General features: G+C 32.9%; 1 protein-coding gene across 1 annotated transcript in view; it reads left to right on the top strand.

Annotated features, from left to right (window-relative positions):
• Ziz (dedicator of cytokinesis protein Ziz) overlaps positions 1–12,471 on the top strand; it is an 826,359-nt gene that overhangs the window by 180,973 nt on the left and 632,915 nt on the right. The window contains exons 6-7 of the mRNA XM_090414187.1: positions 5,048–5,179; positions 9,509–9,692. Of these exons, the coding sequence (XP_090270313.1) occupies positions 5,048–5,179; positions 9,509–9,692 (316 nt within the window). The remainder of the gene's footprint in view (positions 1–5,047; positions 5,180–9,508; positions 9,693–12,471) is intronic.

Below are 12,471 nucleotides of genomic sequence, written 5' to 3' on the forward strand. Positions count from 1 at the left end.
CACAAGCTCTCTGGTCAACTTACAAAACTTTCATAGTTTCTACATTTGGCTTTGAAATAATGCTGGATCTAATATCCACTTTGTTTATATAATTTTGCATCACTGAACTGAAGCCTTTTGTTCTTTATTTTAGTAATTAATTTTTTTTATCAAAATCTCTTCCACATAATCGGGCTAGGGCACCTACCAAGTTTGAGGATATGGCATCTACTGGTTCTCTCTACGGATTACTCTGACTAGGGGTATTTATTATCATTAGAATGTTTATGTAGACTGTTTTCTAATTGTTCCTTTATAACCATCATCCTGTCAAACCTTGGCATTGAAATTCCCAATAATTATTATTATTATTATTAACATCTGACCTCCATGGAGTCAGAGACTTATTACGAGGGGGTACACACTATCACACACAGTGCTCATCGAACCATACCATAAACTAATTCAATGTGTCTGCATTCACAACACATTCAGGCAGTGCATTCCACTCATCGACCACCTCCATGCAAAGAACCTGTTCCTCACTCCTCTGCTCACATCCTCCTATGTTCTTTTATGTTGTTTATGATCCATAATTAAAAATCTTCTTTCTGATTCTTATTGCACATAATTTTTCATTCACAGTGTAAATCTGAAATGCTCTCTTTAATGTCTCTATCTGCTGTAAATGCTACTCAGAATTCATGTTTTTGATTCTTTCCCACTTGAAAAAACTTCTACTACACTTGAAATAGAGCACCCTTCATCATTTGCATATGTAACTTAATGCTAACTTAATACATTGGTACATTCTTGCTTTATAAATTTATTAGTTTTCAGTTCTGTGACTCTTACTAAGCAGTCAGGAGTACTATATGTTATCATTACATTTTCATAATGTACATGATAATATAATATTAACATAATAAAACAAGTCCTGGTACATGACTTCTTTTTATTTTTAGCATGTTATCGATTTCTTTCACCATATTGTTCAGTACAGTAGATATATCTTGGTTGGGAAACTCTGACTAAATAGTCATTAACTGTTTTCACTTTTCCATTTGATTCGCTATGTTTAGTAAGAGATAACCATGTATTATTCATTCTGAATAAGTAACATGTAGGCACAGTTGAAAATATTTAATTAAGATGGATTAATTACAAATATTTAGATTAATATATTGTGGATCATCATCAGAAAATTAAGCAACAATGAAGGTATATGGAGAATGAAATCTTGCCTCATGTACAGTTGTAGACAGTCAGGTAAAAAATAACTTCAATTAGAATCAATTGAATTGTGTGTGCATGTGATTATAAAAATAAAAAAAAAACATATAATTAAACAGCATAGTTCTTAATAATTTTTCAGATTATTGGCATAGAGAGTCCCTCATTAAGCTTGAGATTTGAGTGATGCCGAAGTACTTTGGATCTTTCTTTAAAGAGATGCTCATATTTATGCGAATGCCTATGTAGTCATTTGGTGTTATTCCAAAGGATCCTGTGCCTAGTATTAGTAATTTCATGTTTTGCAAAACCCAATTTATTCCATTTCTTGGTGTTCAGAAAAAGGTATAGAAACAGTTGCATGGGACTGAATAGACCCCAGTTAGCAGTAGCAATGGAATTTTATCTTTTAGAGATGGTATCAAGGAGATAATTGAATTTATAGGCTTGAAATTGTGTTCTGAAATACTTTTAATATATGGGATGGCAATTATGTGTGAGTCTTCTCTTCTAATAAAGGGTGGAGAAAAATGATTGATAATCTTCTCTATTGTTTTGTGGTTGGAAACATTGAGAATGGCAGTTTCTTTAATTATAGAAATTTCTTTTTGAAATAGGTTAGCTGAAAAACAGATAATATGAGCTCTGGAGAAGAAGCATTTAATAATGCCATATTTTTATGAGGGATGGTGAATCAAAGTCTGATGGATGTATCAACCAGAAAACGAAGGTTTGCAAAAAACAGATATTGATAAGGAGCGATCCAATTCTCTTTTTATCAGAACATCAAGGAAAGATATAATTCCATTTATAATTCCATGTAAGGCCACAACATCTTCTTTACTTTAATTAGTTCATCCTAACTTTGCATCATCTGCAAACAATTAAATATCCCTATCCAATTCTTCGCCAATATCATTAACATAGAGGTTAAACAGCAATGGCCCTTAAATTATTCCAATTGCCCTAAATGAAAGTCACTAGTGGTGTGCCTGAGGCACACCACTAGTGACTTTCCTCTTCTGGAATATTGCTCCCCTATACACAACTTACTGATACCTATCAGATAGCCAGTCTCCAATCCAATGCACCCATCTGATATCCAATCCCATCCACTCTAGTTTGATTATTAACTTATCATGTGGTAATCTATCTAAAGCCTTTGCAAATTCTAAGTGTATCAAGGACAGAGGAGAGGGACACACTACTGCATATCCCTTTCATCTGTCCAATGAAGCTGTCACCTTATTGTAATTAGTAAGTAGATTTCTAAAACATGACCTCCCTTTAGCAAATCCATGCTGTCCATCAGACAGCATGGATCATGGATTAAAGATAATGCCATTGCTGTCAACCCAATTCTGGATCCTGGTTTCAGCCTCTCCAACACCCTAACCACAATATCTGACACACAGATAAGTTGAGTTCTGTCACCTCCCTTATGAAGTAGCACAATCTTGCTCTCCTTCCACACCTTTGGAATTTGACCCAGTGCAAGACTCATTAAAATAATATGTCAAGGCAGATGCCAACTCCTTAGCACATTCCTTCAAAATATGTGGTGATATATTATCTAGTCCCACTGCCTTATTAACATAGAGTGTGCTCAATTCTGTATATACCTCTTGCTCACTTACAGTCACTCTCTCCTCCTCATCATTAACTGCTCTCAAACTCTCCATGATGTCACATTCACAAGAATGAAAGACCTTTATGAACTGCTCATTAAGTATCTTCACTATATCTTCTGCAGCAGTTATTCTTATGCCATTTTCTCATCAATGTCATGCTTCCATAATCATTCTTTTTTTTTTTTTTTTTTGCTGGCTAATACTAAAAGAACTCACTAGGATTATTTTTGGCTTCATTAGCTAACTGTGTTCATATTTCACTTTTGCACTTTTACCAACCCAAGTCACTCTCCTTGCATGTTCTTTGTAATCTCATGGAATTGATTATTATTACTTCTCTTATGCTGCCTTCATAATGCCTTTTTCCTCTGTGTTACATGTCTAATCTCTTCATTCATCCATTATAACCTACCTTATTTAACCTTCTGACCTTTGGAATACATTTAGACATTGCTTATACTAGACAGCTCTTGAATATCTCCCAAGCTGCATTGATCTCTTTTCAGCTAACTCCTCATTCCATTCTATACCTGCAAGCTGTCTCCTGAGGTCCTCATAATCACCAGCCTTGTAGTTCCACATAAACCCTTTCCTCACATCATCCATACAGTGAAGCAATAATAAAGGTTTTGGATTAATAATCAAAATTTTCTCTTCTAGTTGTTCTGAATAGAAGTTAGCAAGAATGAGAGAACCCATCACAACATTCTCATTTTGTTGATAAAGCTTTTCATTCCATCTAAAATATCCAGAATTATTGACAAACATGAAGAGGTCTAGAATAGCTGATGAAAATTTAGATAAAAATTCTCAGGTGTTATATAAGAATAATAATATATCTAGAATAATTGGAAGTTATGTGGTAAAGAGGGGAATGGAGAATTGTCAGTGAATGGAACACATTATCAGAATGTGTTGTTAATGCAAGGAGTGTTAAGGATTTTAAGATTCATTATGATAAATATGTTGTCACTTGAATGAACTCCTCCTGTTGAGTCTGCCAATTCCATGGAGGGTGTAATAATAATAATATATGTCATTATTGAATGCTTTCTTTCCAGAGCTTATATTATCTGTTCTTCGTCTAATCTCTTTCAGTAAGAAATTTCTACAATTATGGAAACTGTCATTCTCAACAGTTTACAACCTCAAAACAGTAGAGAAGATTATCAACAATTTTTGTCCACCCTCTATTAGAAGAGAAGTCTTGCCCAGAATCACCATACGTGTACTTTAAAGGCATTTCAGAATGCATTTTTCGCACCTTAACGAAGTTTAATATTTCCACAACTTTACACCTATAAATTCAATTAACTCATTGATACCATCTCCAAAAGATAAATTCCATCTCTACTGCTACCTGAAGTTTATTTAGTCCTATACAACTGCAAGTTATTCTACTTTGGACAGACAGGCTGATCTGTTTCCATATGCCTTTTTTGAATACCAAACCTACATTTCTTCCAAGAAACAAAACAAATTGGTTCTCGTAAAACATGGGATTACTAAAGCTAGCCACAAGATCCTTTGGAATGACACCAAATTACTACATAAATGTTCCTATAAATATGACTATCTCTTTAAAGAAAGTTCTGAAGTACTTTGGCATCATCCACATCTCAACCTAAACAATGGGCTCTTTATGCCAAAAATCTGGGAAATTTTTATTAAGAGTGCACTGTTTTACATAAGTTCTTTTTTATAATTATATGTGCAGACATTTCAACTGGGCCTAATAGTATTGTTTTTACCTGACTGTCTTTCAACTGCATATAAGGAGAGATTTCATTCTTCATATATGTTCATTGTTTATTTATTTATTTATTTTTTGATTTTTGACTGTTTTACACTGACAATGATCCGTGATACATGAATCAATATTTGTAATTAATCTTTCTTAATTAAATATTTTCAACTATGTCTGTGTTTTATTTATTGATTTGGCTTGCTGCATATTCATGTTACTCTATCGTTTCTTTCTTTTCACTACAATGTACATAAATTAATTTAAAAAATTCTTGGGTTCTTTTTGATTCTTTTCAATGGTATATGTTAAAAATGACCTAGTACTGAAGTCCGTTAAGTAAATTTTAATATTACTGTTTACAGGGTTTATGTTCTGCATTATTTGTATCATAATTTTTACCATTTAATTTTGTAAGAATAGCTTAGATTTATTCAAAATTAACTCTTTTTGACCCTAGTCTTTCAAAAGAAGATATGTTACTCTGAGGCAAGAAGTAGATGGAACTTATATTTTAGAATTCCATAAAGATGAGCGCAAAATGGAGTCAAAAGGCACAATATGTATGGATTTCTGTAATAAAGTTATTAGGGTGAGTAAATAATAAGGTTTTTGCATGCTATCATAATAATATGACTCATCATATTGAATGTTATTATTAGTAATATAAGATATTGGTAACAATATTTTATAATATTGTTTCATTTTTAATCTTATTAATTATCTTAATATTGTCGTCGTCGTCCAGTAGCATTCTCTAGCAAGAGGATTGCAGCAGATGAGCAGCTCTTCTCCATTTCTCTCTGTCTGTCGCTTCCATCACTCTTAAACCAGTCCATTCCACGATGTCATTAAACCACTCTCTAGTTGGTCTTCCACGTCTTCTCTTCCCCTCAACTTTCCCTTGTAATATAGTTCTTGTCAGGTGTCCCGAAGAACCTCTCAGAAGATGTCCTGCAAATCTAGTCTTTCTTTGACTTTCTTACTGCTCATCCAAACTAGGGAAAAAGTAGAAGCATAGTGGTTTCCCGTTGCCTTCTATGCATGAAGAGATGAAAAAAGTAGAAACATTGAAAGAATTACCCCTAGCCCTCGATTACTCTAATAGCATTGGGGGGAAGGAACAAGAAAGAAGAAAAGGATAGAAAGAAATAAGAGTAGGAACCATCCTATAGATACTATAACAGATGTATATTACATGAAATAAGGTATGGTCCAGCATCAGGTACCTTGGGTTCGCCACTCCCGTACTCACTAAAGTGAGCCCTCGAGGGATATATTTTTATATCTTAATATAAAAATGTAAATCATAAAATTTGAAGAAAGAAATGCACTTCATAATCACAAATTGAAATGCATTTCATTATCACAAATTGAAATGCACTTCATAATCACAAATTAATAACATAAAAGATATCTCAGAATATAAACTTGTTTATGCACAGTATTCTTTTAGGGTTAAAATGATGGGCACATTGTTTGGAGCTTTTAAATTGACTTGTATAATGTATCACTGAGAATTCACATTTGATTTGTATGCAGTGTCACTGAAATACAAATTTAATTTTTCTTTATTCTTTTTGCCTTATTCTGTCTTAACAATACTCATCACCTTCTCACTTGAACATTATATTATTATTATTATTAACACCAAACCTCCATAGAGTCTAAAGACTCATTGTGGGAGGCAAACATAGTTACGTACAAAGCCCATCAAACCATATTTAAACTCATTCAATGTATCTGCAATCACCACAATGTCGGGCAAAGCATTCCACTGACTAACCACTCTCCATACAAAGCCTACTCTTGCAAAGCATAACCTACTCTTTATGCCCTTGTTTACACCCTCCTTATACAACTTTCATGTATGTCCTCCTTGTTCTACCCATTTCCCCATCCTATGAAAAATTTCTTTCACATTAACCTGATAACAACAGCCCTTTACCACTGAAATGTGTCAATCATATCCCCTCTCTTTCTTCTATTTACAAGGTTTTACAAACTGCATTCTCTCAGTTTGTAAAAATTCTGCATTCTCTCATATCCCAAAGTCCAATTACCACATTAGTCTTGTTTGGACTCTTCGAATATATCCTCATCACTGTGAAAACCAAAGGACCAAATCTGACCAAAGCCTTATACAGTGGAACCAGAACCTCGATTTCTGCATGCTTAAGTCCTCCACATCATTGGCATAATCCATGGCAATGATGTGGAGTACATAAACAGCTTATACAGTATGACTTCTGAACTCCAAAATTTCTCTGCCAAGTGTTTACTTTGCATCCCATTGTTGCCTACCAAATTTCAGAACCTTATACTTGGCAATAATGAATTGACAGTTCCATACTGTTGCCAACTCATACAATATATTCAAGTCCTCCTGTAAAGCAACAGCATCTGTTCAATTCCTCATCAGTCTTTCCAGTTTTGCATCATCTGCAAACAGTTGTATATCGCCAATTAAATCTTTCTCAATATCATTAATATACAAATTAAATAACAATTTGAATAACAAAATCCAGAAGTATTGTGGTATATCCAATCCTTTTATCCAATTCTGCTGTTATTCTATTAGACAATCAAGCAGATCACTAAAATAGGACTCTTCTTCTTTCTCATCAATGAGATGATGGGTTGAGTCCCTTATGTGCAAATCTTTGCCATCTGATTCCATCCCTGACTATTTCTGTCATCTCTCTCTCTCTCTGAAGAGCTCGATAATTGTGACCTTTCCTTCAGAGACTGTAGCAAGTTCTTTTTGGTCTACCTCCTGATCGTTTTCCTCCATTGATTCCATTCAGACTATATTTCGTAATCTTTGAAAGGACATTCTCTGGAGGTTTCCAAACCATCTTAATTGCTGTTTAAGAATTATATCTATAATATCTTCTCTATAGTTTAATTCATGTTTGACTTGTTCATTTATTTTGTGCTCTGACCAGTGAGTCTTATTTATTTTTCTTAAGCATTTCATTTCAAATGTTTTGATTTTTTTCTGACTGAGTGTCCAAGTCTCAGCTCTGTACATTGCTATAGGTAATAATGGTTTTATAGAGTTTTAGTTTGAGACTTTTTGAAATGCTGTTATTTTTCCATATTTTGTTTAATTTATTCATATTAGACCATCCTTTATTAAGTCTGTATTTTACTGTTTCTGTGTTGTTGAGGTTGTGAGTAATGAGACTGCCAAGATATGTAAATTACTTTACTTGTTCAAGTATGTGATTTTCTAAGTTTATTGAAATTTTTTTTCTCATCTCCTCCTATTTTCATTGTTTTAGTTTTGCTTAGATTGCTTTTCATTCCAAAAGGTCTGTATTCTTCATTTAAAATGTTTATTGTTTTTTAGATTCTTACAGAATCTAAAAAACAATAAACAATAAACTGTAATAAACTAGGTTTATTCTTTGACTTGGTTCTTCAGCTATGGATTTGCATATTTCTTTGAGATAGATTAATAAATAAATTTGGTGAGAGTGGGCAGCCCTGCATGACTCCATTTTCTATTTCGAATCTGTCTGTTTTTATTTTATTAAATTTGATAGTTACTTTGGTATCTTTATAATAATTCATAATAAAGGTTTGTAGTTCTGATGTTTTTAAGATGTTTATCATTTTGTTCCTGTCAGTGGAAGCAAATGCTTGTTTGAAGTCAATATACTGCAGTATATAGGTAAGTTGTATACTCAGTCTTTTTCAGCCAGGCTATTAACTGTAAAAATATGGTCTATAGTAGATGTCCATAGGAGTCTATAGGAGATGTCCATGTGTATTTGTGTGATGGTCTATGGAAAAACATGGTGTTTGAGACAAATAGATTGTTATAGAATTTTAGCAGTCTTTCGTCCCTTTCTTTTTCTCTTGTCAACCCCAAATTTGCCCATCATATCTTTCATGTCTGGTGTAAATTTCCCTACCTTGGCATTGAAGTCTCCAATTACTGTTAGGATATCCTTTTTTGTTTTGTCAGTAAGATCCTGTAGTTGCTGGTAGAAAGTATCAGATTCTTTATCTTCATGTGATTGATCTGGAGCATAAATTTGGATAATTTTGAAAAAAATCCCATTTTCTTTTCATTTTAATCTAATTATTATTCTTGGACCATGTGGTTCTAAGGTTAAGATGGAGTTCTGCAGGTGGTTACTGTTAATATTGCAACTCACTATCTGTAGGTGTTATCTTCTCTTTTTGAGTAAAATAGTTTTCCATTCTTCAAATTTACCATGTCTTCTCCTGGCCAGTGTGTTTTGGCAATATCCATTATATCTACTTAATCCTCTCTAGCTCTTTCTCCATTAATTTGGTCTTTCCTGGTTTAAGAAGAGCCCTTATATTTAATGTTAGGAAGTGGATTATTTTTTGAGTTGATCACTTAGCATATTTCTCAACTGTTTCCTGTGATCTAAAAACAATCTAGTCAGTTGCCCCAGACACGGGAGCATTATCTGCTCAGTAACGGTTCTCTATTTATTGGGGGTTTTGGCAATTTTAATGCAGCCAGTTTGCCACTCCTCTGCTGCATTTAAGACTATCTTTAACAAAATCATGCTCTCCTCTATATAGAGGCTTGTGCTATCTAATTTTGGATGTAGTTCTTAAATTATTTAATAAATTCTTCTAATGTTATCTAATATACAGTCGAATCTTACTATAGCAGACACATAAGAATCAGAGGAATGATTTATCACAGTGGATAGTTTGCTATAGTGAACTTTTTTTTAGCATAGCATTGTACTTGGAGGAGCTTTGACTATGACTTTTTATTTGTTTCAGTATGTGCATGTGTTATGGTGAGAGTCAACTGTAATAATAAAAAGAATATGTTTAGTGGTGAGATATTGCAATGAAGAATTTTAGTATTTAAATTGCACATGATCCTGTTTTAATGGTAATTATTTTAAAATTATTCTTGTAGAATTCAAAAAGGGGAAAATTAAGTTTTGAACTTCGAATGGCAGATGGACACAAATCTTGCATACTTGCCACAGATAATGAAAATGAATTAGAAAGCTGGGTATCCACACTGAATTCGGTAATTGCTAGCAACAATAAGCCCAATACAGATACCAACAAAAAATTATCAACTATTGAAAATAGTGGTAAGTTACAAATTTTTTTAGAGAGTGTTTAGTGATAGATACTTTTAATGTACTAGAATACATGTTTATTTTTTGTGCTTTATTTGTTTTTAAAGCAGTGTGATCTAATGTTAGAGTTGAGTAAGTCAGTTTGAGAGAGAGAAGAGAGATGATTCTGTGCAGAATTAAGAATTTTTAAGAGTGAATCTGAGTAAGATAATTAAGTAGTTATAGATGTGCTTATTGAAAAGTTCTGAAGATGACGTTATTATTAATGTCCAATAAGAAAATATATTCTTTGGAAGATCTAAGTATTATCAATGATATAAATATATGAAAGGAATTCTTTCATATAATACAGTGCTCTCTTAATTATCTCATCTAAAATTTAAATAACTAAACCTTCACTTAACTGACCCTTGAGGGTTGGTTTGTCAACTGACTTTTTTAAGAGCACCATGTAATGTTACCTTAACTTAAGTTACCCTTCAGTTATATGACCAGCAAATTGATTTCCCACTGAGATCAGATAATGATGGGTTACTCTACTATGCAATTCATGGAAATTAAATAGGTTAACATCCCATTTGAAAAAGTATGGAGATGTTTTTTAAGGATATGCTGACAAAGAAAATTTCAGTTGGTGAAGTTTTCTTTGTTGTTACTGTAGCATTGGATATGTGAAATAAGAATGCATTGTAATAACACCAGCTAAATTGGATCGGAATTGCAATTGATAAAAGATTATTGTTTTCTAGCGAGTGAAACAGCAGTGCTTGGAGGTACTCACACTGGTAAAGATTTGAGGATAAAAAGCCATTCATTACCATACATATGGATAGTGTAAAGCTATAAGATAGGAGGGTCTTTTAGACAAAATACATAGAGAGTCTTGTAGACAAAATACATTATTTAAATGTTTTGGAGTACCTGCCTGAGTTTTTTTGAACCATCATCATAGGATTTTAGTGTGAAGCCCTTGATAGTTTAAAAGTTGACTTGATGGATTTTTCTAATCATTTTGAGAAAAAAAAACTACCTATTTGTTAGAAAGGCAATTGAAATTAAATTTTTAATTCAAACATTAACCCTTTAAATTATCAGAATCATTTGCTTGAAAGAATAAGGTGTTAAGTAAGGGAAATAGTTATACTGCTTTCTTTTAGAGTTACACGGTGATCAACATTCATTTTAAAAATTTATAGAATTTACAACCGTGTTAATAATTTTTAACACGGTTGTAAATTCCATAAATTTTTAAAATGAAGGGAAATAGTTATATTGTAAGTGTTCATCTTTAATAAGTTGATACTGATATGGTGAAACCCATACAAGTGTCATTTGTTGTTCCACAAAAAACAGAGAAACAAAAAAATGACCAATTTACAGTTTCAGTACATTGATTATTTAATGCATTCCATTTTTATTTATTTTGCATGAAATAAATGTGATTTTTTCTGTAAATGGAAAAGGATAATGAATCATTAGGAAGTTGTGCCACTAGTATATCTGAAAAAAGGGAGAAAATTGTTACTTTTTCTTTTTAATGCATTCACATTTTTATTTTCCCATATGGAAGTTACAACAACCTATAGCATGTTTGAGATGAAGGTAAGGATTGAGAAAGAAGAAATCTATTAACATTTTTCTTGAAGAACTGGAAGTGGTAGTGTTGGGAAACACGTGATACACGAGACTGTTCTAGAGGAATAGAAGTAGATGAAATATTCATAATAATGCTTCACGGTATAAACAACACCAAGAGAAGAATAAACACATTTATTAAACTCACTAATATTTTGCTGGTTTTCTCTCTAGCAGAATTATAACTGTGACAGGCACACAGCACTGAACTAAGTAATTGTGGAAAAGAATATAAATTGTAATTGAAAACAGAACTAATGTCCTTACATGGTGCCCTCTATGGGTCAGATGACCATAAAGTTAATTTAGAGAAATCAGGTTATCAGGTATTAAAATGATAGTCTCCAAGATCTTTGGTAAACTAATCCAACCATACTTATTGGAAGAGTGCTTATAGCTGATTCTAAAAATATTCTCTGAGACCTATAATGACGTCTGTGAATATAATATAGATGTTTTCCTCCATTTGATCCTATATGAAGGAGTATCCTGAGCATTACCTGCAAATCTCGACTTGCCATACAGATGATTGTGAATGTAATTTTTGTGTACTTCAAGGTGAATGTTAACTGATCTACAATCTATCCAAATTGGACTAAACTGTATTCACAAGGATGTTTAAAAGGATGCACTTGAATTTCAGGAGAATGTATGAAGGTAGCTAGCTGAATGAAATATTTGAAAGTGGCATTGAGATCATATTTGCAGAGAACTTTGGCTCTTTGTTCTGATGTTCTTATCATATTTTATATGAGCTATAGCCATTTGCTAAGAAGGTGTTGCAAAGGTCCCCGAGCTAAGTTTCAAGGGCTGTTTCATTTTGAATAAATAGCCCTGGCTCGGTGAGTAAGTGTTTTGAAGATGACATACTGTTGGGAAGAGTGGTGGTGTAATTGTTGATGTAAATACCTTCCTGTATGTACTGTAAATGAAAAAGGATAATGAGCCATTACAAAGTAGTGTCACTAGGGTATATAAAAAGGGGAAAAAATTGTTACCTTCTTTTTCTCCGTTGAAGTTTATTTTAGGATGTTGGTTGTTCAGATGCCCCAAAAATGTATGGAATGTGTCTAATGTGTCTGGACAATGAGACCAAACAGCAAAGACATCAATATAACACAGCTAAACTATTGATTAAGTGCGGCTGTATTGAGTG

The sequence above is a fragment of the Typopeltis vanoorti genome, chromosome 24 (genome assembly GCF_054136105.1).
Source record: "Typopeltis vanoorti isolate ZY-2024b chromosome 24, IOZ_Tvanoo_1.0, whole genome shotgun sequence".
NCBI lineage: Eukaryota > Metazoa > Arthropoda > Arachnida > Uropygi > Thelyphonidae > Typopeltis > Typopeltis vanoorti.